The sequence below is a fragment of the Amphichorda felina genome (assembly GCF_050947745.1).
Source record: "Amphichorda felina strain 45539 chromosome Unknown scaffold_6, whole genome shotgun sequence".
Lineage (NCBI taxonomy): Eukaryota > Fungi > Ascomycota > Sordariomycetes > Hypocreales > Bionectriaceae > Amphichorda > Amphichorda felina.
This window is the reverse complement of record NW_028145044.1, coordinates 2,264,775-2,292,248: the sequence shown is the minus strand read 5'-3', so window position 1 is coordinate 2,292,248 and position 27,474 is coordinate 2,264,775. Positions and strand designations below refer to the sequence as shown.

Genomic DNA, 27,474 nt, shown 5'->3' with positions numbered 1-27,474 from the left:
CCAGCGCTATGGAGAGACCTTCTTCAGAAGATCAAAGCTGCTGGGTGAGTTAGCTTCTCAACTTCAAAACGCCTTGAGATTAACTCGTCGCATCCCAGCTTCAACACCTTCTCTATCTACAACTCGTGGGGCTACCACAGTGCCTCTCCCGACTCTCTCGACTTTACCAATGGCGGACACAATTTTACTTCCATCATGACTCTAGCCAAGGAGCTTGGAATGTACATCATCATCCGTCCCGGTCCCTATGTCAATGCCGAGACTAACGCCGGAGGGTTTCCCTTGTGGCTGACCACTGGCGAGTATGGACCCCTCCGCGACGACGACAAGAGATATACCGAGGCATGGACTCCATACTGGGAGGAGATTTCCAGCATTGTCGAGCCGCATCTCATCACGAACGGTGGAAATGTCATTATGTTCCAGATTGAAAACGAGCTCAACGGCCAGTGGAAGGACATTGACGACCGCGTCCTCAACCCCCCAATCGCCAATTATATGCAGCTCCTCCAAGATAGCGCCCGCGACAGCGGAATCGACGTCCCCTTGGCCCACAACGCTCCCAATATGAATGGCTACTCGTGGTCCAAGGACTTTTCCGACGCCACGGGCAATGTCGACGTCGTGGGCCTCGATAGCTACCCGTCCTGCTGGAGCTGCAACCTCAGTGAATGCACGGGGACCAACGGCGAGTACGTGCCCTACAAGACCATCAACTATTACGACTACTTCACCGTCCAGTCGCCGTCGCAGCCCAACTTTATGCCCGAGTTCCAGGGAGGCTCCTACAACCCCTGGGGTGGTCCACAGGGCGGGTGTCCCACCGACATTGGCGTTGATTTTGCCAATCTGTTCTATCGCAATCTCATCTACCAGCGAGTCTCGGCCATTTCACTCTATATGGTGTTTGGGGGGACAAATTGGGGCCACTCGGCCTGCCCAGTCGTGGCCACTAGCTACGATTACTCTTCACCCGTCTCAGAGAACCGAGCCCTCTGGGACAAGTACTACGAGACCAAGCTTCTCGTCCTCTTCACCAGAGTTGCGCACGACCTCGCGCAGACGGACCGTGTGGGGACTGGGACCAACTACACCACCAACGGGGATGTCACGGCGGCGGAGCTCCGGAACCCGGAGACTAACAGCGCCTTCTACATCGCCATGCACAACGACTCCTCCTCGGGCACGCGGGAGATCTTTAAGCTCAAGATCGACACGTCCGAGGGCCAGCTCACCGTGCCGCAGTTCAGAAATGCCATCACACTCAATGGCCACCAGTCCAAGATCCTCGTCACCGACTTCAGATTCGGCCGGAAGAAGCTCGTGTACTCGACCGCTGAGGTGCTCAGCTACTCCATCATTGATGGGAAGGAGGTTCTGGCGCTCTGGCTGCCTGAAGGCGAGGCTGGAGAGTTCAAGATCAAAGGCGGGTCAAGGCCTAAGGTAGTTAGTGCTGCTGGAGAGGTCTCGGTAGAGATTCATGAGAAGCACGGTGGCATCACGGTGTCGTACGTCCAGGACGCCGGCATGAATATCATAGAGCTCGGCGACGGGGCACGGGTCTTAATGCTCGACCGCAAGGCCGCTTACCGATTCTGGGCCCCAACCCTGGACAATGACCCCATGGCCCCGGCAGACAATACTGGTAAGTCGTGTTCTATTACGTCAAAGTAACATCTTCTAACTAAATGGGCAGTGTTTGTTCAAGGGCCTTACCTCGTCCGTTCTGCTGTTTACGACGAGAAGAAGAAGACACTACATCTCACGGGAGATGACGAAGAAGCTACATCCGTCACTGTCTTTGCCTCCAAGAAGCTCCGTTCCATTTCCTGGAACGGCGAGAAGGTTGCGATAAAATCAAGCCACGGCGGAATGTACGAGTTTTCCATCGATGGCCCCGCCAGCTTTGAGCTGTCGCCGCTTGGTGGTTGGAAGTGGGCAGACAGTCTCCCCGAGATAACCAAGAACTATACTCTGAGCAAGGACGTCTGGGTTGGTAAGTATAGCCATATTCAAGTGTTTTCACAAGAGCTCGCTGACCGAGTATACGCTTAGTGGCCGACAAGACGGAAACTCCCAACCCAACAAAGCCTGCGGACAACAACCCGGTTCTATACGTCGACGACTACAAGATTCACTACGGCAATCACATCTACCGCGCAACGTTTCCCACCACCAAAGAGGCACCAGCCGGTGTCTTCCTCAACCTCACTGGCGGTTTCGCGTTTGGCTACTCCGTCTGGCTAAACTCGGATTACATCGGGTCATACTACGGACTTTCGTACGAGAAGTCCCATGCGGGAACCTTTTCATTTGACAATGCGACCCTCCAAAACAGCGGCGAGAACGTCCTCGTGGTGTTGATGGATCAGTCCGGTCACGAGCTGCGCGAAGCCGCCATTGAGCCTCGCGGCATCAGCAACGCCACCCTCGTAGGACCCGGCGACGAGTACGCCTTCACCGAATGGAGGATCGCAGGCAACGCGGGTCTGGAGGACAACATTGATCCGATGCGCGGACCCATGAATGAGGGCAGCCTGTACGCCGAGCGCGTGGGAATGCACCTCCCGGGCTACCCCGACCATGACTGGACCGATCTCGACGGCAACGTTGACACCCTCATCGTGCCCTCGGCAGGCGCCCGGGCTTTCCGTACCATCGCACCTTTAGACGTCCCCGACGGCCTAGACGTATCCATCTCATTCCGGCTCACATCGACTTCCGACGACGGCTTCATGGCGTCCGATCCGGCATACACGAACCGCCTCCGCGCGATGCTCTTCGTCAACGGATACCAGTACGGGCGCTTCAGCCCTTACATCGGCCACCAGATCGACTTCCCCGTGCCGCCGGGCGTGCTGGACTATCACGGGGACAACACCGTCGCGGTGACGATCTGGAGCCAGGCGGAGGAGGGTGTGGAGATGAAGGTGGACTGGAGGCTCAACTACGTGCACTCGACGAGCTTTGACATGGGGTTTGAGAGTTCGGAGCTGAGGCCTGGGTGGGACAAGGATAGACTCAAGTATGCCTAGTTTTAGCACGAGAGGGGGCCTTGACTGTTGGGGGTGGGCCAATACACTATCTCTCCTGTTCCCGCCTCCAAGTTCCTATGCCCTTTATTGCTCGTGCCTCTGGCTGACGTAGGACACGACGGGCAGGTGCATTATACCAGTGGTGGTCACTGTGGGACTCCAACGGCAATGTCTAATTGGTACCACCAGGGGTAGACAGGTTGACGAGCTACTTTGTACTTCGTGGGCACCGTTGAATACCCTCTAAACCAATACGGATACTATATATGATATATCTCTTAAACTTCTATGATATCCTTGGTACATCACATCACACATTCCTCATGCCACCGCCACCACCACCATTCTCGAAAATTATCGTACGAGTTCAACACAGCGCCTATCAAACTCCTAGTCCGTCTACCATGCTAGTCCCAACACCTCTTCCCAACATGGCCAAACTGATATTAGCCCACCAGTTCGTGATTCAAGACGTTTCAGTCCGCTGATCCAACTAGTATAGTATGGTTCAAAGTGTACAAACTATCCATACACGCCCCTCCCTTTCTTCCTCGGCGAGGTGGGGGGTTGGTCTCAGATTATCATTCCGTGCCAGGCCACCTCACTAGGTCCCCAGATCGCCCCTCATGTCTCGCATCGGCCGCATTGGCTGGGTAGCATTACCCTACCGTTATGGGCAGATCGATCTGACAACGTCTGGCTTACCCCCCAGGCTCAACGGTAGGGATTTCCTGGGGATGTTCCTAAACGGTCCACCTAGTGGGCTCGGCGGTTACCCTGTACCAGGTCAAGGTAAGAGGGGCGAGACTCCTACGGAGGGACAGGCACCGTGATGGGAATCGAGTATATGCAATGCTGTCAGCTCTCTATGTGACGTGGTCGTAATTTATCTGTTACTTTTCTGGCCGATTAGCTAGTGCTGATGACTGCCGAGTTCCGAAGTCCACGGGCACTGTTAACGCCGGCGTCACAACGGCCCGCCCGTTAATAGACACCATGGGCTTCTTCCACAATCAATCTGCGGTGATATGGAAGCACTGCCAATTGGAACCACCGACACGGGTTCCACGCGCTTTCAGCCTCTAGTAAACCACCGAAGCATCGCCACTAACCAGTTCCGAAACGAAGAACCACTGAGCATTGCGGGCGCCGATCCATTGACAGGCTGAATCCCAATGGCCGGCTAAATCCCAACTACCGGCCCCCATTTCCGCCAATCGGTCCGCCGTCCTCCGGGTTCCCCACATCCTTCTCCGGCATCAAACCCGGGGAACCCCGTCTCGATGCCGATCTTCGTGAAACGACGATGCACTTGCGAGAAGCGCGAGAAGGAGCAAATCTCCCAGCACCATGCTGTTAGGGGGCCATTGAAGCGCATGCCCCCGCTCTCGAAGAAGAAGGCGTGTCCGGTCTCAGGATCACGGTGATGATGTTCGAACATAAATGGGCTCCTCCCCATCCCGCAACCTAACACTAGCTCGCTAGAACACAATCAAGAGAACTATAAAAAACGCATCCATTTTCGTCCATAATGAAGTCTCTTGCCGTTGCCGCCGGCCTCGCTGGCCTCGCCTCCTCCGCCCCGAGCCTTGTCCGTCGCGACGTCTTCTGCGGCCAGTGGGACTCGGAAGTCGCTGGCTCGTACACCATCTACAACAACCTCTGGGGCCAGGACAGCGCCGACTCGGGGGAGCAGTGCACCACAAACAACGGTCTCTCTGACGATGGTACGCTGTCATGGTCTACCGAGTGGACCTGGGCTGGCGCCCCGTCCAGTGTCAAGTCGTACGCCAACGTCGTGGTCGATTCGGAGCCCCGAACGCTGGCCGAAGTCTCGAGCATCGAGTCGCAGTGGGCCTGGAGGTAGGTTCCCACATAGAATTTAGCCACGCCCAAGGAAGATCACTAACACATGGTGTCAGCTACACTGGCGACGGCGACTTCACCGCCAACGTCGCTTTTGACCTCTTCACTGGCGATTCGGCAGACGGCGACGCCGTGTACGAGTTTATGATCTGGCTTGGAGCCTTTGGCGGCGCCGGCCCCATCTCCGAGACGGGCTCCCCCATCGGCTCTGTCACCCTCGCCGGCACCGAGTGGCAGCTGTACAAGGGCCCCAATGGCCAGATGACCGTCTTCAGCTTCGTCGCGTCTAGTGGCAACGTGGAGAACTTCAACGCCGACCTGACCGAGTTCACCAAGTACCTCATTTCGGACCAGGGCGTTGCCGATACCCAAATTCTCCAGAGCGTCGGTGCTGGCACCGAGCCGTTTATCGGTACCAACGTTGTCCTCACCACGTCGAGCTACGCCGTTACCGTCGCTTAAGCCGGTTTACAGACGTGCCGAGTTTGAGGGAGGGATATCCAGGCTTCTTGAGTAGATACTTGATCGAGGCAGAGTTGTATATACCGAGTTTGAGGAAACCATCCGTTTTGCATGTGACCAATTCTATCGCCAATAATGCGACGGGCGGCCATGCGCCGCTGGCTCTTCCATGGACACCTCAAGTTTCCCTGTCCAGAAGAAATGCGGCTCACCAAGAGGGGTAGGCTGGTAGCCGTTTCGGCGCCGCAACTCAGCGTATTTGGCTCTTCCCCTAAGGCGGTACTCCTTAAGTTCTTCCAGAACATCCTTCATTCCAACCAGGTCTCTCGTTGGAGGTGTGGGTAGGTGCTTGGGAAGGACGGCCATACACCACGCAGTGTGGAAGACGTATGAGTCGCGCGGTACTCCGGCAAGGATCTGAGCTGGTGTAACAGATCCGACACCGTCTCTGACATCGTGCCTTACCACCATCTTGCGATAGTCATCCATGACGGAAGTCGAAGCGGGCGTTTTTCCAATCCATACTGGCAGCGAGAAGGCTTCCTCATTCCACTCGCCACAATATGTCATATAGTCCTCATCATCTCGGGCCGAATGGAAAGACGTATCGTCATGGGCACTGGAATTCGCCGCGTCTCTCATCTCAGACTTTGGTTTCATCTCTGCCGCCACCCTCCCCGCCCACTCGTTTCCAAAGAAACTAAAACCAGGGTCCCCGCTGTTCATCAATTCCTCTGCATCCAAGTCCTCTGATGCGGAAAACCCGTCCTGTATGGGGTCTGGTTCGAACTCCAGCCGGAGATGTCTCAGACCCTTCAACATGCCGGGAGCCCGCCACGATGACGCGGCAAGACTCACGTCCTGAATCGCGCGCTCCTGAACCGAAAGGAGCCTGAGAAATGCGATGAGTCGCTGCACTATCGGCCCCGAGGAGCGCCGCGGTATACACGTTAGGGTCAAGGATGTCAGGCGCGGATTCATGTCTGGAACAAAGGCTTGCGGGAAGGCATCATCGACGCGTTTTGTGATGGCATTCTCTGCGATGTGAATACGTGCAAGAGTGGACAGGTCGTCCAGTTCCAGAGTGGGGATGTGAGTGACGAGAGAGTGGTGCATTCTGAGGACACGGAGGTTGGACGAGAAGACAGGACGGAAAACATAGGCGGCGCCCAAGATACCGTAGAGCCTCGCGCCGGGCGGCCACGCATGCGAGTAGTCACCAGATGGCGGGAGAAGCGGCATCGAGTCACACGATAGGTGCTCTATCTGGCCATTTGAGTTTCGAACCAATTTCTCGAGTCCGGTAGCCGATATGCTGTTGTTTGACAGGTGTAAGTGAGTCAAGCCACGAGATGCACGAAAGTCGTCGACAGCCATGTCCCCTTCTGAGATCACCGCACTGGCAGCATCAGCCGAGTCTCGTCGAATGGGTTGAAGGCCATCGGATCGGAATGCATGATATTCCTGTGGTCCCTGATCCGGTCGAGCCAGGTAGATCGGTGCATCCACAAAGAACCGCTCTGGGTGGTCGAAACTTGCACTCAACTCTGACTCTTGTATGGTGATGAATGGCCCGTATTGCTGAGTACCCTTGTCTTCAACGGCCAACTTGCCCTCAACCTGAAAATGAGCAGGGGAGCGCAGTGCAGTGACTGGGAAACATCTGCCCTTTAGGATATCGATCACCTTATCAGAGGCCTTGTTGTTAGTGATGTCCAAGCTCCAGAGGCGGAGCTTGTACACGCTCACTAGAGCCGTGAAGGTAGCATCGTCCAGCTCTCTATCTCGGATCTTCAAGATACGGAGACCGGGTAGTAGTCCTGGTTGAATCAATGGCGTGATGGACCCCGGAACGCCAGAGATGTCAAGATATACGAGGCCATGTATAGACGGCGAGTTGAAAAAGGTACCTGGCAACTGATAGGGGCAACTTGCCATGCTTAGGAGCAGCGGGCACGTAGTGGTGGTGACAGTGTTGTCCGTTGATGACCGCACAACGAGGAAGCTGGGGTCCAGATCGGAATGCCCATCAAGCAGCACCGAGTCAACCTTGGGGAGCCATGTGAGCGCCTGCTTAAAGCTCTGTTGGAGCGTCCGCTCGCTCTCGTCAGATGCAAAGTCGCAGGCGTCCTTGGCAAAGTCGCGTGCGTCGAGCACGCGGACAAGCACCCGAGTAGACGGGCGGATGGTGCCCAGCTTGGTGAATACAAAGTCAAACCACCATGCCAAGTCTGCCGATAGTTCCAGCGATGGGATTGCGTCAGCCTTCTCAAGCCGGACAATAGAGGACAGCGCCAAACTTACCATCACCAGGGTCGAGCCCAGCAAGCCTCGCTGATCTGAGCAGGTTCCCCCACAGGCGCGGGGCAAATTGTCGCCAGAAACGGCGGCTAACGAGACAAAGGGAGTAGTAGTCTGGGAAGGGGATGTACGGGGTCACCAGGCGGATCCAGTCCGGGCGGGCCGTAGCCTCGTGATACGAGGGGAGGGAGGCCATGGATAGAGTTGAGGGGCAAGCCTTCGCTGCTTGCGGCAAGGCAGTCAGTCAGTTAGCCAGTCAGTCACTCAGTCAGTCACTCAGTCGGGATGTGCTCAGGTGAGCATCGCGCGATGACGTCCATGAGGAGGCGAGCAATCTAACACATTTCTTCTGTCGACAAGGTATGGCTTGTTGGTTGCTGACTGCATCTTTTGGGGAGGGGCCTTTGCATGTCTGCGGCCGGTTGCGGGATCGGGTTGATTTGTGACAGATTACCTTGTTAGCTGAGAGGCTGAGGCGTGACGCAAGTGTCTGTGGAGGAGTTTGCGAGGCGTTTGGTGGAGCGAGGCAGGTTCGGCCGATGTGACTGCTAGTTCTGGTATGATACCTAGATACCTAGGTGCTGACTCTCCCAGCACGCGGAAGGTACTACCCGCGTGGGCGGCGTGGCAGTTGCCAACGCTCTGGGCGCTGCGTCGCTGCGTTCAGCGAGCGTTGCAGCCCGTCCCGCCTTCCCCAGGGCCCCAGGGTCCCAGCCCCCACTGAGCCGCTGGCCGCTAATACTAGTACTACTAACACTAGCACACTACACAGCGCACGGGCACCCAGAGGTCCCAGGCCCGATAATCGTCGGGAGCTGGAGAACCTCTCCTCATCAACATGCCTTCGTCAGCGGCTCAATGCGACCAGCTCGATGCTTGCTTTTCACGAATTGACAACGGGAAAGCCATGCCGTGCAGGCTGCAGCACATGCCAGACAGGCCAGTGCGGCCATCTACGATGCATAGTAGATCTTACACATCGGCTGCGGCTTAACCAGATCGGCCCGGTCGTCTCTGCGAGCTCCAGCGACATGGCACCTCCGTCATAGTCACCATTGGCAACCCAACCCCATATCACATACGTGCTCGTACTCGTACTACTCATCCCGCCCTTACTCCCTACTAGTGTCCTAGTCGGTTTGAAAATCTACTTTGCATGCAGGACGCATCTTAGCCGTGCTATGTTACGAGAATTGCACCATCTAGTACTAAGTTAGATCCCACCATGCACTGTAAGTTCTAAATAGTACTACGGGCTACTGTTACTACCACCTTAGCAGCAGTAGCTCTCACCACCAACACCCAGTGGCCCAACCACCCTTTCCCAAGGAGATGGAAATCTCCACCAGAACCCCCCACAGACATCACTCGCATACCCGCGCACAGGTCGCGATCCTCTGCTGTCTCTCGATGATAAAATCTTGCTTCGTACCTGCTTGAGAGCCCCGCAGTAATACGTACTGCGTACAGGGGATGAGAAAGATGTACGTACGTACACGCATACTGCGAGGCCCAGAGTACCCAGTCTGCCACTCGTGCGTTTGCTTCCTCCTATCACAGAACACGCCGGCCCGTTGCTCGGGCCTCCTTTGTGCATGCCGGTGCTCCGTGCCTGAGATCTGAGACCCGGGTCCCCGTACAAGCGGCCTCCCGTGCCTGGGACAGGCCTCTCGGCTCTTTTAGTCCTTTGCTTCAATGCGCAAATATGCCCTACGTATTCGTATCTACTGGAAATTCACCGAGCGATTAACTGGTCCGTCTTTGGTTTGCAGAATTGTTTCGTATTGATCCGCCGCCTTCGCCATCTGGACGCCGCGTCCCCGTTCCCCATTGCCCATGCCCATCCATAACCATTCCCACCCCAGTATGCTAGATTACAAGTTTTGGTATTACAGTAACATCCATTGTCCCACCCCGCAAGAGCCGAAAAAGGTTGTGGGTGGAATCACCTTTCTATGCCCTGTGCCGTTTTCCCTCTCCCTGAGAGGTAAATGTTTGAGTGCTCAAATATGTGAGTATGGTGGCGAGATGCGTTCGCCCCCTCCGAAGATAACTTTCCCGCTTCCTCCCAAAGGAGGAAGAAAGTTTGGTAAAATGCAAAAAAAAAAAAAAAAAAAAAAAAAAAAAAAAAAAAAAAAAAAAAAAAAAAAAAAAAAAAAACAGACTATCCGTATGCGTGGTAAAGATGTAGATCACAAGATCCCTGTACGCCTTTTTTTTGGTGAACAAAACAAGTCTGGCCGATCCATAATAAGAATGTAGGTTGTCAGGAAAGGGTGCTGTTGGGTGTTCGGGTGTTGGATATGGTCGTTCTTTGCCTCTTCCGGTGATGCTAGCAACCAACCATTCTTTCCTGGTTGTGCTTTGGCCTCTTCTCTCCGAGCGGCAAGGGACGCTTTCCAAGAAACCTGGTTAGAAGTCGTATTCACGCTTCTCAGCCTTGGACTTGGGCGGGGCACGGCGCTTGCGACTGCGCTCCTCTTGCTCAATGACGGGCACCGCCGCGGGGATGAACTCGACACCCCGGTTACGGCTGTTGGGCCGGGCGTGGAGTTTGCGGTGGTTGTTCAGGTTATCTTGGCGGTTGAACTGGTCTTTGCCGCAGAACTCGCAGGAAAAGCGGTTGGGTCCTTCGCCATGGAATCTAAGGTCCACATGTTAGGCCATGATTTCTTCATTCGACTTGGCAGGGAAAGCTGCCCCCCGAAAAAAAAAAACTCACGTTTGTTTGTGTCGCTTTAGATGCTCGTTCCGGCGAAAGGCCTTGTTGCAGCCAGCGTAGTCACACTTGCACATAGCCCGGCGGACCACGTCAACGGCGCCAGAGTCAGGCTTGCCAGCACGCTTTCGCGACGCCCGAATCTGGGCACGCTGCAGCTCGGCAGTCTTGCGCTGAGCTTCGTGAAGCATCATCTTGCGGTGCATCCGTAGGCTATTTGGCGAACCCGCGCTTTGCAGTTGGTAGTGGCTCATGGGGGACTGGGAGTGGCGGTCGAGGTCCAGACCTTCCATGTCGTTGAACGACAGGTCCTTGGGCTGTTGGAAGAAGTGGATGGGGCTGTCGTTTGTGACAGACCATGAGGATGACGACTCAGCCACCTCGGAACCAGAGAGGCTATGTGTTGGAGTCATCATGTATGAGGTTGGCCCCATGGTGGCCTCTGGTGAGATTGTGTTGATGCCAAACGAGTTGGACGGTGTGATTGTTCCCATGGAGTGATGAGAGGCAATGTTCATGTCCAACAAGTCATACTCGGTGGGAAAGTTATCCATCTTCTTCATGGGTGTTGTTGGTAACGACTCGGAGAAGGAAATCTGCTCAGGCTCCTGCTTGATATGACCCATGAAGTACTTGGACATGGATGTTGAGGGAGGTGTCAGGTTCACGGGCTGGCTGGCTGTGTAGGAGCAGGAACCATCGATATCGAGGCTGAGTTCGTTTGGTGTTGAGCGGCGGGAACTAGGTGTGAAAGGGTCGTAGGCGGAAGAGGCAGAGGAGAAGCTAGTTGTTGTAGAAGGGCAGGACATGGAGTGGCTGTACATGTCGAAGCCGTCATCCATGCTCAGCCGAAAGTCTGGCTCGAACTGCATCTTGGTTGGGATGCCTTGTAAGTCTGCTGGGAGAGTAGTCTTGTCGGATGAGAGTCGAATCAACCAGATGTGGGAGGACTCCGGGATTTGACGTGCGTTTAACTGACTCTCTTGTCGGGAATGTTTTTCTCTGAGAAGGATGGGACGGACACCCCTCGAAGATATATCAACGAGATGGAATGGGCATGTGGGTTCAAGGAGCCGATGAGACCGAGACACCCAGGGCGCAGATCAGACCCCCAGAATCGTGAGAGGGGCGGTACAATGGTGAAGAGGCCGAGAGACAAGGGCTCCAGTCCCAGTTGGTGTATGGAATGAATGAGTCCAGCCAAGAGACGCGGGAGAATCTCGATGGGTTGCGACTATGACGATCAAAGAAGGGCTGTTATCTGGCTGCCTAGCACACCTTCTGAGATAAAATATTGCCGATATAGATTTGGTGTTTTAGATATTGGTCGTCCTGTTTCGCAGTCCCCTCGATACAGCTGAAGGCAGCCCACGAAGCGAGGCCGAAGGGCGTGATGATCCGACCCAAGGTAGTTATAGAGCAGGCTCAGCATCCAGACAGATCCATGGCGCACACCATCAACGCAAAGCTCCGCCAAACATTATTCTGGGCGCAAGCAGCAGGCGAGCGATTCCTAGAGCAAGGTGCATCCCAAAATGAACAAAGATAATGGCAGGCTTGCATTGAGTCCGCATCCGGCACTGTTGGGCGTGTGGGAGGAGCTCTCCACCACGAGGCTCGAGCGGTCGAGGGGTGTGTGTGTGGGCTAACCGGTCTGGCAGCCAAACGGCCAGGACAAGAACTAGGAGACCGGGTCCCTGCGTCAAACGGTCGCCTTGATGGCCCCCGCTAGGCCCGGCGGTACTATCTGGTATCTGTGCGTGCGAAACAGTCAATGGACTTATTCGCATGGTACATGCCACCCCTATAGATGCGCTCACTCTTGGACCAAGTCACTAGCTAGTATCGCATACTCCAAACACCACAGATATTGCCTGTCGCCACGGAGAGTCCCGTTGAGTACCACAAATTGCTGTCACAGTGCTCCTCCGCGCTGCTCTGCGTGGAATGGGGATGCGCGATGAGAATGGACTGCCGCCATACTCCCCAGCCAAAACATAGCTCTGGGTGAGACATCTCCCATCTATATCTCGCCGAGTAGTACCGAGGGCGGGCCACTACTTACCCACCTTGCCCGCGTACCTGACCACCAGCTGGACTGCTGGGCACAGGCCCAAGACTCTGACCCATTGCCCTCGCAACCATGAAGATATGAAGTGGGCAAAGCTGGCCTGGGGACTTGGAAAGGCCAGACACTCAGGTACAGGAACCACTCGTGCCAAGGGAAAAGAAACACCGGCCCTGGGCTTGTGCAAGTCTCACACAGTACTGCGGGGACTTTATCGTGCTACAGCGTCTGCCTCAGGCCCTATCAGAGCATGAGAACATTTTATCCGTACGAGTAGTTCGCACTCAGGGAGTCAAGGTTCAAGCTATCGATCTTGGAAGTTCGAACCTGGGGGGGAAGACACGGCAGGCAATACTTGGTGTCTTCGGGCCGGGGTTCTAATGGACAAGACGGCTTGGTGCCTCGCCCTAAAATTAACGTCGCGACCGAAACCTGGAGAACAATACGCTATTCATCGAAGCTCAATAGACGAGCGCAGCCTGGGCCGTCGCCCCCTCCGAAAAATACCACAGGTCTGGCCCGAGCTTCTGCTCTTGCAGCGGCCAACGCCCTATAGCAATTTCGGATATACCGAGTAGATGATAGAAATGCTTCGGGGGAACCGGTTAGTTGGGCTCATCACTCGGCGCAGTTGTGAGTTGCTCCCGGATCCATTGATACCATCTAGCATCTGCGGGTGTATGCTGCGGGTGCTTGGTGCTTGACTGAGTCGACTCCTCCCGGCCCGGGATGCAATGCAAGTGCGCATGTACGATTGTGGGGAGGGCGTGTCAGATCGGGTTTCCCCTTGGATGTGCTCACAGGTCCAGAGGGCGGCATTGGTTTTGCCCAACGTGAAGGGCTAGCACGAGGTCTTCCCCAGATCCAATTAGACAGCATCAGGCGGCCCTGGGCGAGATGATGGAATACCCTCAAATACCCGGACCCGATTGGACTTGGGCGGGAGGGGGTATCCCCCAAGTGAGCCAAGGGCCAATGCTTGACATGCGGATGGCAAGAGACCATGGCGCCCTGATACTGCATGATGATGGTGATCAGTCGGGACAGTGTCGTCCAGAAGTTTTGACAGTGCTGGAGGTCTTGGGGTGGGGGCTCAACTCGTGATTTGGTGCTTGCCAGAACGATGACCCATCAGGCGCCGTGTTAGACGCGGGATTTAGACACTATTGTCCCCGTCTGTGAGGATAGAGAGTGCATCACCAGTTTGCCACGGAGTATCCGTAGTCTCGTCCTCTCAAGACGGGTCCATGTCCAACACAGACCTCGCCGGATGGGCTTGTTGCCAAGTGGTAATGGTGGCGATCATGGTCAAGCATCTCAGAGTCTGCCCCGGCATGGTGGTTGCGTTCGTTTCGTCTATAATCAGCGTCGTTCTCGGGGCCTCGGCTGGTCAATGCCAGTCTGCCGAGTTTCACGCGGCGAAGCCTCAATAGCCGTGAATGGGCATGCTATTTTGATCCCCATTCATGTCCCGCTGTCCCACAAGATCAAGCACGAGGCGCACCGAGATCGATGCGCACCGTGCACCCAGCCTTACGACTGGACATAGGACCCAGAGCCGTGACGCTGGCATCGAAACCTCGGGCCCCCAGCATGAGCCTTTCATCTCTCAGCGACAGGCACATCCCAGCTCCCAGCTCCTTCGACTCCACGGCGAATGCGTATGATCAGTCAAATTTGACCACGGCGCAATCGGCCATTAATGTCAGTACAAAGGCCCCTCAAGTACGGATACGTACGAGCAGCAATCAAGCAGGTGGTCAGGCCCCACGTCTGCCCTCGATGTTGCTTTTTACCCTTGAATGTCTAATAAACAGTTAAGTTAACGGGCAACGACCAGGCCAGGAGGTGTCGCGCAGAACCCCGCCAGTTCTTCCCACGAGGGCCACGAACGCCGTAATTTCCGTGTCGCACTTTAGGATCCATTTTGAGGGTGAACCCTCATCCCTATGCTATTGGTTCCTAACTTCTAAGATGGCACATCATGTTAGAAGACCTCGCATTGTATTCCTCCCTCGAGGGACTGGAGTTTCTTCGCGCCGTCCCGGAGCAGCAGCTCCCATTAGGTTCTGTAGCTCGTCCCTCGCAAGCAGCATGACGACCCGAATGCAGCCCCTTAGCCTTCGCAGCTACTGCAAGCTATAGCTAGCTGTCCGAGCACGACGCTATCCCTCGAGATCGCCCCTCAGACAAAGTAGAGCAGTCATTGCCTGCCATAAGTTCGGTGTCTGGCAGCGGCATATCTGGTTTTGCGGGGGCGGCACATCGTGCATAGGTGTATGCGGGAGGATCTAGCGACTCGGCCTCGGATAGCAGCGTTGCGCGTTTTGATCGGCTCTCTTTGCCGCTTGGACCCTCCATATTCCATAAATTCACACTCCTATGCCTTGCGACGTTCATTTTAGCCAACCCCCGCGCGAGACTGCAGCTTAATTGCGAACGGGCTTGGTTGCATCTGTTGCGCCATGGTTAGCACCTTCCACTAGAACGTAATACGTTAATGCCCATTGGTTGACTCATAAGAGAGGTGCGATATTAGTTCTCAGCCCACCACAGCAAATACATGGTGGAAGAGACGTAGGTGGTGTCGGCACATCTTGCCACCCGATTTGGATCTGCGGCCGAAAGAAATTGACAAAATCACGCCACACGATGACCGGGAACGTGAACTTAGACATTCGGAGTCGGTTTATTGATGGTGGGCCAGTTACATGGCCATGGCCTCGCTGCTTGCTGCTTCTTGGTCTTCTTGCTCCTGTAGGACTTCCTCCATTTCTGCCTCGGTAGCCTCTAGTCCTTCGGAACTCATCAACTTGGTGTCCTTTTCCTCGGCTATGAAATTCATTGTTAGCTATATGTGTCATCGGAGCGGCCAGGTCCGCGAAGGGCTTACTTCGATTCTCAACAAGAAGATTCTCCTGAACCTCGCAGTCCGTCAACACGGAGCCATCACCAATTACACACCGTTTACCGAGAATGCATTTGGTGAGCTTGCAGTTCTTCCCAACCTTGACGCCTTCCATAAGTAGGCATTGAGAAAGCTTTGCGCCTTCGCTAATCTGGCAGCCGGTACCCACAACGGATTCCTTAATAGCGACCTTCTCTTCAACGGTAACGTTGTCGCCGATAAGGCAGTCCTGCTTGGTGATAGTGGTGCGAGACTTGACGCCCTCGGGATAGGCAACCTTTTTGCTGTGCGCGTAAGGAGATACAGATTCCGGACCAGACTCTTCCAGTGAGGGCAACTTGGCTAGTTGCAGAGATATAGCCAGGAGCAATTGCGCCGTGTCCACTCTCCTTATCAAAGACCCCGTTGTTTGCTTCGCACCCGAATGGACGTAGGCAAGTATAGAGGGTACTTCAGCTTCATGGGGCTTCCCATGCTCAAGGCCCAACGCCAAGGTAAGAGATGGCTTTCTCATTCCAGGGGGGAGCTTATCGGGGCTTGGGATTCCGGGATAAGTATCGCTAGTCGGCGATGCCTGGCTACCTTCATCGCTCTGGCTAGGGGCACAAATCTCCTTTATATGCAGCTTCTCAGCCAGGCCTACCTGCCAGCCAGCCTTGGCCCACCACCCAACAACATCTTCGCTAATGCTCTCCATACGGTCGTTTTGTGACACAAAGTCCAAAATCCACCGAGGAAAGATGTAAATGTGGGCATCCCGGTGTGTAGTGAGCATTCGGGTCTCGGGGTTCTGCTTGAGAAGACCATGTCGCAGTGGAACGCCGCCGCGCTCCTCGGTGATGTCCTTTAACGAGTCAGTGGGCATCGAGTAGACGAGTTTCGAGACACTGGAGAAGAGCGACTCTTTCGGAGGCGCTTCTGGCGACGATGGGAGCGGGGCTGTCGCGATGAAATCGGTTTCTTCCTTTTTAATGGGAGTGTTTGCCTTGGTATCATACCAGACTCCGAGGCCTCCACTATACCGAGGCTGATGGCCGTTGGAAAACGTGTTGGGGCCAAGAGTGTCTACCAGGCTAGCTGACTTGACCTGCCATGCTTGGAGCAGCAGTTCGCCGCCAAGCTCGCAGACAAGATCGCAGGGAAGAACGAGAAAATCCGAGGTGATGAGCTCTCTGACTTCGGGGAGCCTCAGGATTTCGGCAGTTCCCATGTTGAGATCCAGATCCTTGGGTGCCAGGAGATCTGGGCGGGGCAGGGGTAGGCTAGTGAGGAACACATTTGTGTTGAGGCCTGTCGTAATGGCCTCTTCTGCTGATGGTGGGCAGATAAGGGTAATGTCTACGTATGATTAGCCATGGAATGTAGTTGTTGGATGTGCATCCGCAGATGGTGTCTTCGACGGATGGTTTGGTGACTCACTGGTGATTCCAGCGCGGTAGCAGAAGTCTATCGGATACCAAACCATCGGCCGATTAGCGATAGGCAGAAGGGCTTTTGGATTTTCATCAGGGTTCGATGTGAACGTTGGGAATGACGATCCAGGCCCGCAGAGGATGAGAGCCTGCACCCCAGGTGAGGGCATGGACACAGCGTGGGGCATCGTGATGACGTTAGAAGGCGGATTGCCGCCCTGGGAAAGGTAAGGTGCCAATTCTGAGCTGGGAAACTTTTAGAAACAAAGATATAGAAGCTAGAGACCCGAGTTCTGACCACGGGCGTGAGTAGTACGCCGAGAAGATGCTGCTTCAAATGTTTGCTGAAAGGCCATCTTGAAAGAGTCATCGGAAAGATTGTTGCGACGCGGCGGGCGGGACGTGGGGTCAATTGTGGCTAGTGACAAAATGCACCGCCACAAGCCTCATTCACGTGTCGGTTCGGAGTTCGGACATTCACTGCCCCGCTTGTACGTACCCAACTGCGGTGGCACCGCCCGAGCCTCGGGTTGCTGGTTGCTGGGCGCCACCGCTCCACCCCAGCTTGTTGATGTCGGGTCGCGATAAGATCTGACGCCCAGCCACCGACCCCAGACGCAACGGGTGCTCGCTACAACGTTCCCCAGCCACCGGTCTAAGTCAAGAGTGTTCTGGAACTCACGCTGCTCCTTCGACACCCACTGTCCTCGCTGCTCGAAACCAACCATTGCTGTGCCACAGCCCGGTCGCATAGCGTGCGGTAGCTTGCTGCCATCTCTCCCTACAACGCGATGCGACAGCCATTCGCATAGATGTCCCCCGATCGATACGACTCCCGCCGGCGCGGCGTTTGGAGCCATTGGGTACCGCTCGCGGTTACCCTCACGGTTGCGACTGCAGGCGTGGCTGCGTGGGCATGGAGCCAGCGAAAGGAGACGGAAGAAGACGAGCACGACGGTTTGGACTACGCCAATGCGGACTACGACAACAACCCTGCGTATGGCGCATCCCGAAATGACCGGCCGCCGCAACAACCGCCTCGACCGCACGCACCTCCGGACGACCACGAGAGTTTCGGCGTAGCCACAGCCGCGCCGAGCGATGTCTCAGCCGCCGGTTGGGGCGCCCGAATGTCTGGCGCCCTCCGGCGCACCCCCAGCCCGCAACAGTTTATCGACTCGACCGGAAAGTCAGTAGCAGCAGGGTTCGCTGCTGCGGGAGCTGCTATGGGAAAGGCATTGGCGTCAATCCGTGAAGAGGACAAGTATGGCGACAACAATCCCTGGTCTGAGGAGGCGGATGCCAAGGACCACCGTGGACCGCTGCCCTCCACGAAGAACCGGAAGACGGTTGCCATCATCGTCTCTGCTGACTCTGCACTGGCCGAGACTGATGCAAACGGTTACCTGGAACATGCCGTAGGTTATCATTGCTGCTGGCCGTCGGGCCCTAGCCGCTGACCTTCTCTATGCAGTCTGTCCTGTCTCACATTCCTCGCCATAACGACTTCTCCAAGATCAAGCTTTTTGTCTTGATATATGCCCCCGATTTGAAGGATTCGACGTTGGATACTACTACCAGTAACCTTCCGCCTCCTTCGCTGAGCTCTTCTTTCTCTAACATTGGCCATGATCAAGCTCAAACTCCCGGAGAGGAGACCAAGGCCCCACTGTAAGTTTCCCTTCTTAACTTGCCATCGAGAACTCTGCTGATCGTTTTCAAGTACCGGGTCTTCAACGACCAATTCTGCCTTCAATGCTGTATATTCACAGGCCCTGGCCATTGTCGATAAAGAGACAATGATTCTTCCGTTCACCACGCCAGCTGGTCATGTTCACATTCTTCGCCACCTGCAACCCGAGGTCGTTTATCTCCAGGAGTCCATGGCTGGGGACAATGGTAGTATCATCACCAACCTTCAGACATGGCTTCGTCATGATGTCATTCTGGTGGTTGGAGCGGAGGGTGGCTCAGGTGGCCTAGCAGATAGTGAGTCAGAGGCGGAGAAGCCTTCACCGACGGAGAAATGGTGGCAACGAGCAGACAGGGTGGGACGCGGACGTGGTATTGTAGTGGTTGACGGCATGCGTGTGCATGATGACTGGACACGGCGTGTTCAGGGGGTTGAATGATTAGCGAGCGAGCAAAACGATGAGCTGTATGTATCAGCGTATACCTGTTCTTTTCGCTTGGGTTTAAGTAGTATACTAGCATTTGACAAATATTCAGAAGCCGTTATGTTATCTAACTTAAGAGCACCCATCCACCCATCCTTATGAATCTGGTTTTGGATTGGTTACCGATGGAACAATTCAGGACCAGTCTAGTTTTGGATTATGATCACTAATGGCGATCAATTAGGTATCCAATGAACCCATAACCAAGGTTATCATTGAATCAAATCATTTATGCTAGCATTTAATAATTTAAGTAGATGGCTTGGCTGGGGAGGTATATAGGGTAAGCTAAAGAACTATAATGGTCCGTCGGGAATCACGTGACTCTAGATCGCATCGCACTTCGTCACTACCGCACGTGAACCCTCCTCAGGCACCGCATTCAAGGTTGCTGGAGGCTTGCAACAAACTTAGGCCACATTTCTCACCTCATAACAAACACTCAGACCCGGCTTCCGTGCATATTCATCAATTCTCTTTTCGCTCGTTCATGGATTTTCGTGAGCACTTTTGATCCAGGGGCTTGCGCTACGTTGAACATCGTCATCAGTCCACTCCATCCTCCACTCGATAAGCCGCGACGCCGATATCTGCGCGACATCATCGACTGTCCGACCGCTCTACATCCATTGTTACGAATTTATTTGCTCTAATACTCTGTTTGATGCGCGCTTTCGAACAACAGTCACTTCTTCGCGATTCAGGGCACAAGGCGAACAACGCCTACCAGGCGCGGTCTGAATCTCGACCATCACTATGGCGCCCGTCGTGGCCCAGCCGAATGGGGTAAACAAAGTCAAGCGCTCTGTCCCCTCTGGCATTCCGAACAACGGTGTGACGTCTACGACCCCATCGCAATCTCCGTCTATCGCTTCGAAGCCTCTTTGGCCTTCGAAAGCGCAGCCGAACTCGGCCTCCGAGCGCGCTATAACGGCCTCGACCGTACGTCCGATCAACAGAGTACGGCGCGAGCCGACATTACAAGCTGGAAGGAATTCTAGAAACAGTGCGGGGCTGCGTTCGACCTCCCTAAACGGAGATCTAGGGGCTGCAGATGGCGAACGACCGCAGGGTATGTGCTGTAAAGGTATCGGCGCCATCTAGGAGAGATACTGATATCGTCACAGTCATCACCACTCAGTATGTTTTGAAAAAGAATGCGGGGCGTCCCCCATCCTTGGTGGTTCATTTACACACGGGCCACTTCAGGTTTGACGGCCAGGATGGCGTCTTCTCGTACAGATCGCCTATGGCCATCTTCATCGAGCATCTCAGAGCGCGCACGATTCCTCATGACATTCTAGAATATCTTATCCAGGCGGGCGTGCCATTCTACGACGGCTGCCTAATAGTCCAGGTCCACGACCATAAGTCCATTGTTCAGACGAAGGATGCCCGCGTACCGAAATCTAGTTCCACTATGGGCTCCTCTATTCACAAGTACACCCCGTACCTTACGCCATCACCATTCGCCCCTTTTCCTAAAGACGAACAAGTTTCAAACGATGGAAAGGCTGCTGAAGGGGAAACCAAGGGAGACCAACAGGGCGACAAGGATAAGGAGAATGTGCCTGCTCCTGGCCAACAGCTTAATAACCAGAAGTCCAAGACTGCAACAAAGCCCAAGGTCTTCACTGTCGTTTTGCACCCGACCGCAGAGAGCCTGCGAAGGGACCTCCTTATCAAGGCTACGACACCGCCGTCACAGGGGGAGGGACGGTCAAATGTCGAAACCCCAGGCGTTGCTCACCCGTCAACTCCGGGATCATTGGTCCCGCCGACTCCGACGACAAGCATGCCGCCTCCAGCTAAGCGTCAAAAGACGGAAAAGCCAGAATTAGACCCAAGCAACATCGCTGCAGCAGAGGGCAAGATCCTGGTAGCCACGCAGGCGCCCTTGATTCTTGGGCCGAAATTGAGGCTTGAAGAACAAATTGTGGTACTTGAAACTCTGGCTCCCCCTGAGAACTCAGAACCTCCACCGCAGCCTATGACTCGCAAAAGAACTGTGGCCGAAATGGCCGCCGAGGAGGCAGCCGCGGCCGAGGAAGAGCGTTATATGCTTGTGCTCGATGAAAGAGGTGGGGCCAACAGCTCCCAGGCCGCTGGCGGGGGCGACGCTGATAGACAATCTGGTGGAGCGACATTTGAACCGAGATTTGAGCGCTTCAAGGTCATTGCGGACATTAAGCAGGAGCACGCGGAGAAGAAAGAACAGGAGAAGCTTAAACAGCAAGAGAACGACCGCCGACTGCAGGCCCACAAACAGCAGCAAGAGCAGCTGGCGCAGAAGCAGCAAAGCGAAGCGGACAAGGCTAGACGTGAAGCCATGTTGCGGGAGAACCAAATGCGACGTGCCGAGTCGCAACGGCAAGCCGCGGCCGCCCGGGCAGCCGCTTCGACCCCGTCGGCCCAGAACAATAACCAAGCCAACGCTGGCCAGAGCCAGCATGCCCCCCCAGCTCCGAACCCATCGGTATCCAATGGCATGGGCAACAATGTGCCAGCGGCCGGCCAGGCTAATACGACTCCCAACGGCATGGGTACTCAGGCTCATGCTCGATTCCAGGCACAAATGGCGCAGGCTCAAGCGTCATCGCCGGTTGTCCGACAGGGGACGCCTCAAAACCATTCATCGCCCATGGTTAATAACAGCGTACCCATGCAGCCGACTAGCTCTGCCATGGCAGCCAGTCCCCCTCGACCATCATCCGTGGTCCAGAACCCGCCGATGTCGGTTCCGATGGCTCACAACATGTCTGCCAGGGGTAGCCAGCAAAGCCATCCCTCGGGGACACCTCGCATACCCCATTCGACGCCGAATATGCCACATGGCACGCCCATCATGCGGCAGGCAATGGCCGCAACCCCCCGCATGACCCAGGCTAGCCCACCTCCTAATATGATGGCCCAGAACTCGCAAATGGGCCAGAATATGATGATGAGCAACATGCCACAAAACCCCCAACTTCTGGCACACATGGCCGCTCAACAGCGTGCTTTGGCTGCCCAGCACCATAGCATGCAGGGAGCCAACATGAACGGTCAAATGCATGGCCAGATGTCTCCTCAGCAGCATCAACAACAGCAGCAGATGATGCAGCTGATGCAAAGACAAATGATGATGCAGCAACAGCAACAGCAGCAGCAGCAGCAGCAGCAGCAGCATCAGCAACAGCCGCAACAAGGTGGTATGATATCCAACCAACAAATTGCGCAGCAATATGCCCAGCAGCTGCAGAACATGCAGGCGAATCCTATGGCGCGCCAGATGTCCCCACAAATGGCTCAGATGCAACAGCAGATGGCCCGGATGGGCCAGATGGGCGGTAATAACATGCAGCGCCAAGTCAGTGGCCAGATGATGAATGGGAGCAACCCGAACATACAGCAAGCCCTTGCCATGCAACAAATGCAGCAGCACCAACACCATGGACAGCAGCCACAGCAGCAACCGCATCCACAACAGCAACCTCAACAACCACGTGTGAACGCGCAGAATACGATGCAAATGCAGGTGCAGCAGGTTGCGCGGCAACTGTACAATCAGATGATCACCGAGGTTGCCAACAAATACGGCAGCCGGGATAACATCCCTCCCGAGGTCCTGGAGAGCCTCAAGACGACCTCCCTCAACCGGGGCAGCCAGTATGTGCAGCAGTCTCTTCAGCGTCAAAGGCAAGCGGCACAGCAGCAGATGCTACTGCAGCAACAGCAACAGCAGCAGCAACAACAGCAGGCGGCTGCCATGCAGGGGATGGGGGGTATGATGGGACATCAAGGGATGTAGGACTTCACCCACCTTCTCTGCGGAGGAAATGTCGTCGTGGTTGAACCCACAACAATAGGTGGTATGTGAGACTTGGCTCAAAGTGTTGTGTGGTGAGGACGAGGCAGGTCATCTTGGCATTTTACTGCGGCGTTTCTATGTGTGAGGGAGGACGCTTTGGAGTTCCCGGTTTGATGACTGTTTCATTCAACTGGGTTTTGGGAAGGGTTTCTTTTATTTAAATACCCACGGGAAGCGTTGATTTACAAAGTTGGAGTTCGGTGGGAATGCATATCAACGATTGAGATGCGGTTTTGTGTCTATTAGACTCATGGACAAGGTCATGAATAGGATGAGGGCGTTCAATGGGTTAAATGGAAAGTGCAAAGTTTGGAGCAAAGACTCTCCTAATAGTACTGCTATATCAGAAATGTGGAATCAAATCCAGAGGACGAGCTCTTTCTGTCACTTGTACTAGTAGTAGGTATTAGTACTATACAAATGGAAGTGAGCTTGGGGTTGGGAAGAATGGATACACGTGATAATCACGTGATACCCACAAATCTCGCAGTGTGGGTCGGGAGGTGCAATGACACAATCGCCAAGACGGGAAGCTGGTCACGTCGCGGGCCCATCAGGGAGAGGCACATGTTTCGATATCTCTATCCGTACTCGTATCCGTAATACTCCATCCTCGATCGACCTAGCTCAACAACTGACCAGCGACGGCATCGACCACCCCGACGGTTGCCCTTCTTTGCGTCTTTCTCTGGAGCTGCTAACGTTCAAGAGCATTGCACTTTCTCCCTGCCAGCCTTTGGATTCTTTTTTGCTCTTTTGATACCCGACGTATCCGTTTGCTGCCGCTCGCACGACCTTGCAACAACCCTCCTGATGTATCTGGCGCAGGTATCGGCGTTTTTCGTCCCTCTGCTGCTGGCGCCGCTGCCGGCCTCGGCAATGCTACACTGTGAAAACATCCTCATAGAAGGTCACAGTTTCAACCTCAAGGAGCTAGGGGGTCCGCATTCTGTCGTGACGTCGAGATGGGAGGATAGCTCCTCGACGCACTTCAACACAACCTACTCGCTCGATATTTGCAAGGCCCTGAGCAAGAGCGGAGACCAGAAGAGCGAGGAGCAGTGCCCGACCGGAACACGAGGTCTGCCGCGCCCTGTTCACTCTCGAGATTGTGGGACGGGAATGCTGACATTTGTCTAGTATGCGCCATCGAACGGGCCATTAAGGGCGAGGAAGAGTCTTTCCAAAAGGCGATTGCTATTGCGGGAAACCTGGAGAACTACGGCGGAAAGGAGTTCGAATACGAAGTAACAAGGCTCAAGACCAGCGACTCGCACTCGGACGCACAAAAGGAAGGCCTGCGCCTGGTGCTGAAGGGCGGTAGGCACCCGCGCGTCGGGCCCGTTAAGGAACGCCTTGACCAGCGCGCCGTCATTGAGTTCCTGTGTGACCCGGAAAAGACGGGATTGGAGGGCGAGTGGGAGGCTGAGGACAAGTACGACGCCAAGCTGCGAAAGCGGGATGACGATGAGAAGGGCAAGGACGGCGAGGAGGGCAAGGATGGCGATAAAGGAAAGGACGACAAGGACGGCGAGGACGACAAGGACGGCGAGGAGGGCAAGGATGGGGACAAGGGCGATGGCGACGGTGTTGAATCTGCGCTTGAGCACCAGCTGATGAAGAACGACACTGCCCTTATCTGGGAGAGCTACGGACTGAACGAGAAAAAGGATGCGGATGTGCTGCGGTTGACGTGGTACACCAAGCATGCCTGCGAGTCTCGCGAGGACAGCGGCGACGACGGCTCCGATGGCAGTAGCCACTGGGGTTTCTTCACGTGGTTGGTCATCATGTAAGTCACTTTTCATTGTTCTCTCTTCCACACAGCCTCTGGCTCGGGCAGAGCTTTGATGGGGAACAACGCTAACAAATGTTGTAGTGCGTTCTTGGGTATCGCCGCCTACCTCATCTTTGGCTCGTGGCTCAACTACAACCGCTACGGCGCACGCGGCTGGGACCTTGTCCCTCATGGTGATACCATCCGCGACATTCCCTACCTTCTCAAGGACTGGACGCGCCGGGTACTTAACACTGTACAGGGGACTGGCAGCCGTGGAGGGTACAGTGCTGTCTAGAGCTGACAGTTTGCCATTGCCTGTTAAGCTACAATTTTGGAGACATGGGGAAACTGAGCGGTGCGCGTTTCTCGCGCCAAACTAGTTGATCATCCCGGGCGGCGTTTTTGGGATTTGTATACAAAGACGCGAAGCGTCTGTTGCGCATAATTTGTATCATTGTTTCCTAGCTTATGGGCATAGACTCACTTTACCTAGAGCACAAGCCTTTACTTTCTGAAACCTTTGCTTTAATATGTCGTGTACATGGCGGCAATAACAGTACCTGGCAGGGGTTGGAATTAGGAAGTTTGGCCTTTCAGGACCAAAGAAGTTTCTCACGCCATGCAACATGCCCCTACGCCGATCCTGGTTAAATTAAAGATCCACGATATCCACAATGCTCGAGCAATTACTATTGCTTGGGCGAGAAAGGAGTCATTGGCTAGCTGGAAGGTTGGAATGGAGGGGTTGAGCATCGGAGTGCGCTTCTTGATGATGCGAAGCTGTACGTACGAGTAGTGCCACACCGCATGGTTGACTGACTCATACCCTGTTTAGTATGACTCTCCTTCCAAAGGTAAAAAGAAGAAAGAAGAGGTTAGATTAATATCAAACGTTGGGAAATGGCATCATAGTAATAGTACTAGCTTGCGCCCTGCCGTTCAATCCCAAACCCGAGGCGATGACGCCGACCGACACCGGAGCTCCGACTATCGATAAGACTCTCAGCCGAGAAATATTACCGCCATTAGAAAGTTGGAAGTCGACGTCCTTAGCCAACCTCAACCCCTCCACCATCCGTCACCAAACTCTGTTGCTGAATCTGGAAAGGCAGAGCCCATAAAGCGACCACCATGGCTATGAGGCACTCGGTGCGACGCCAATTGGCGACCCTGGCCACCGCTGGCGCTGGCCGCCGGGTTGCGCAGAGGTCCTTTGCCTCGGCCAGCACCGCTTCGTCCAACCTGTCGGACAGCGTCAAGCAGGCCATCAATGTAAGTGGTAGCAAGTCGATTGGAAATCTCGCCTGGCTCGTTTGGCTAATTGCTTCCCCTGTAGAGAGATGCCTCCCTGCCGAACCCCGATCCCTCGTCCGACTCCCCCAGCGCCGCCCTCGTCGCCGAGCATGCCCCGTACATGGTGGCCACATACGCCCGCCCGCCCCCCGTCTTTGTCCGGGGCGAAGGATCGTGGGTCTGGGATATCGAGAACCGCAAGTACCTCGACTTCACGGCCGGCATTGCCGTCAATGCCCTGGGCCACTGCGATCCCGAGTTTGCCAGGATCGTTGCCGACCAGGTATGTCTTTCTGATGCCGGAGCGACTATGGCCCAAGAGAAATAGCCGTGACTCATGCTAACGGCCACTATCGTACAGTCCAAGACACTCGTCCACGCATCAAACCTGTACTACAACCCCTGGACCGGCGCCCTGTCGAAGCTGCTGGTCGACAAGACGCGCGAGGCGGGGTGCATGCACGACGCCACTGCCGTGTTTGTCTGCAACTCGGGCTCCGAGGCCAACGAGGGCGCCATCAAGTTCGCCCGCAAGGTCGGCAAGGTCGTGGACCCCTCGGGCGACAAGACCGAGGTCGTCTCGTTTAACGGCGCGTTCCACGGCCGCACCATGGGCGCTCTGTCGGCCACGCACAACCCCAAGTACCAGGAGCCGTTCGCGCCCATGGTGCCCGGGTTTGTGCAGGGCAAGTACAACGATATTGCCGCCATTAACGAGACGGTGACGGAGAAGACGTGTGGTGTCATTGTGGAGCCCATCCAGGGCGAGGGCGGCGTCCAGGTCGCCTCGGACGAGTTCCTCATCGCCCTGGCCAAGCGGTGCCGTGAGGTCGGCGCTGTGCTCATCTACGATGAGATCCAGTGCGGCATGTCTCGGACGGGCACCCTGTGGGCCCACGGCGGCCTGCCCCAGGAGGCCCACCCGGATATCCTCACGACGGCCAAGGCCCTCGGCAACGGCTTCCCCGTCGGTGCTGTCCTCGTCAACAAGAACGTGAGCGAGAAGATCAAGGTGGGCGACCATGGTACAACGTTTGGCGGCAACCCTGTGGCGTGCCGCATCGCGCACTACATGGTGTCGCGGCTGTCGGACCCGCAGCTGCAGAAGGACGTTTTGGTTAAGGGAGATATCTTCCAGCAGCGGTTCCAGCAGCTGCAGGCCAAGTACCCAGACCTGGTCAAGGAGGTACGAGGCAAGGGCCTGATTCTGGGCCTGCAGCTGACCTCGGACCCGTCGCCCATCATCAAGGCGGCGCGTGAGAGGGGCCTGCTGGTCATCACGGCGGGGACCAACACGCTGCGTTTCGTGCCGAGCTTGACGCTGACCGAGGCGGAGATCAATCAGGGAGTGGATATTTTGGACGATGCGATTGCCTCGACGCGGTCGTGATGGGGGGTTGCAACGAGCCCGGATGGGAAAAGCGATTTTTGGTAGCTAATAGACAATTTTTGGTCTGACGGCTACGGCCTGGGACGACGACATCTGATCAACGAGACTCGAGGACATGAAGAATAACAGTCAGCTCCGATATCAAGGCCGCCACTCGTTCGCCTTGACCGAACCCGGGGGGTGTTGAATTGTGAAGGCCGGTATTCGGCCAAT

The 27,474-nt window shown here is 55.3% G+C and overlaps 9 protein-coding genes across 9 annotated transcripts; 6 read left to right on the top strand and 3 right to left on the bottom strand.

Moving 5' to 3' along the window:
- Positions 1-8: 8 nt before the first annotated feature.
- Positions 9-3,035, top strand: ACO1O0_006572 (glycoside hydrolase superfamily; the record flags this gene model as incomplete). Its single annotated transcript, XM_083195958.1, has 4 exons — positions 9-44; positions 79-1,645; positions 1,697-1,996; positions 2,056-3,035. 4 exons carry the CDS (start codon positions 9-11, stop codon positions 3,033-3,035), a joined length of 2,883 nt encoding a protein of 960 aa, XP_083048974.1.
- A 1,531-nt stretch (positions 3,036-4,566) lies between these two features.
- On the top strand, positions 4,567-5,363 carry ACO1O0_006571 (concanavalin A-like lectin/glucanase domain-containing protein; the record flags this gene model as incomplete). The annotated part of the gene is made up of 2 exons (XM_083195957.1): positions 4,567-4,898; positions 4,958-5,363. 2 exons carry the CDS (start codon positions 4,567-4,569, stop codon positions 5,361-5,363), a joined length of 738 nt encoding a protein of 245 aa, XP_083048973.1.
- A 123-nt stretch (positions 5,364-5,486) lies between these two features.
- On the bottom strand, positions 5,487-7,860 carry ACO1O0_006570 (uncharacterized protein; the record flags this gene model as incomplete). The annotated part of the gene is made up of 2 exons (XM_083195956.1): positions 5,487-7,594; positions 7,668-7,860. The coding sequence occupies 2 exons, from the start codon at positions 7,858-7,860 to the stop codon at positions 5,487-5,489; spliced, it is 2,301 nt and encodes a 766-aa protein (XP_083048972.1).
- A 2,216-nt stretch (positions 7,861-10,076) lies between these two features.
- On the bottom strand, positions 10,077-11,255 carry ACO1O0_006569 (uncharacterized protein; the record flags this gene model as incomplete). Its single annotated transcript, XM_083195955.1, has 2 exons — positions 10,077-10,308; positions 10,387-11,255. The coding sequence occupies 2 exons, from the start codon at positions 11,253-11,255 to the stop codon at positions 10,077-10,079; spliced, it is 1,101 nt and encodes a 366-aa protein (XP_083048971.1).
- A 3,903-nt stretch (positions 11,256-15,158) lies between these two features.
- On the bottom strand, positions 15,159-16,824 carry GCD1 (translation initiation factor eIF2B subunit gamma; the record flags this gene model as incomplete). Its single annotated transcript, XM_083195954.1, has 3 exons — positions 15,159-15,283; positions 15,345-16,697; positions 16,779-16,824. The coding sequence occupies 3 exons, from the start codon at positions 16,822-16,824 to the stop codon at positions 15,159-15,161; spliced, it is 1,524 nt and encodes a 507-aa protein (XP_083048970.1).
- A 759-nt stretch (positions 16,825-17,583) lies between these two features.
- Positions 17,584-18,446, top strand: ACO1O0_006567 (uncharacterized protein; the record flags this gene model as incomplete). The annotated part of the gene is made up of 2 exons (XM_083195953.1): positions 17,584-18,189; positions 18,246-18,446. 2 exons carry the CDS (start codon positions 17,584-17,586, stop codon positions 18,444-18,446), a joined length of 807 nt encoding a protein of 268 aa, XP_083048969.1.
- A 1,258-nt stretch (positions 18,447-19,704) lies between these two features.
- Positions 19,705-22,738, top strand: ACO1O0_006566 (Spt20 family-domain-containing protein; the record flags this gene model as incomplete). The annotated part of the gene is made up of 2 exons (XM_083195952.1): positions 19,705-20,020; positions 20,076-22,738. 2 exons carry the CDS (start codon positions 19,705-19,707, stop codon positions 22,736-22,738), a joined length of 2,979 nt encoding a protein of 992 aa, XP_083048968.1.
- Positions 22,739-23,677: 939 nt separating this feature from the next.
- Positions 23,678-24,873, top strand: ATG27 (autophagy-related protein 27; the record flags this gene model as incomplete). The annotated part of the gene is made up of 3 exons (XM_083195951.1): positions 23,678-23,879; positions 23,939-24,590; positions 24,678-24,873. The coding sequence occupies 3 exons, from the start codon at positions 23,678-23,680 to the stop codon at positions 24,871-24,873; spliced, it is 1,050 nt and encodes a 349-aa protein (XP_083048967.1).
- An 836-nt stretch (positions 24,874-25,709) lies between these two features.
- Positions 25,710-27,261, top strand: ARG8 (acetylornithine transaminase; the record flags this gene model as incomplete). Its single annotated transcript, XM_083195950.1, has 3 exons — positions 25,710-25,850; positions 25,915-26,154; positions 26,233-27,261. 3 exons carry the CDS (start codon positions 25,710-25,712, stop codon positions 27,259-27,261), a joined length of 1,410 nt encoding a protein of 469 aa, XP_083048966.1.
- Positions 27,262-27,474: the final 213 nt, after the last annotated feature.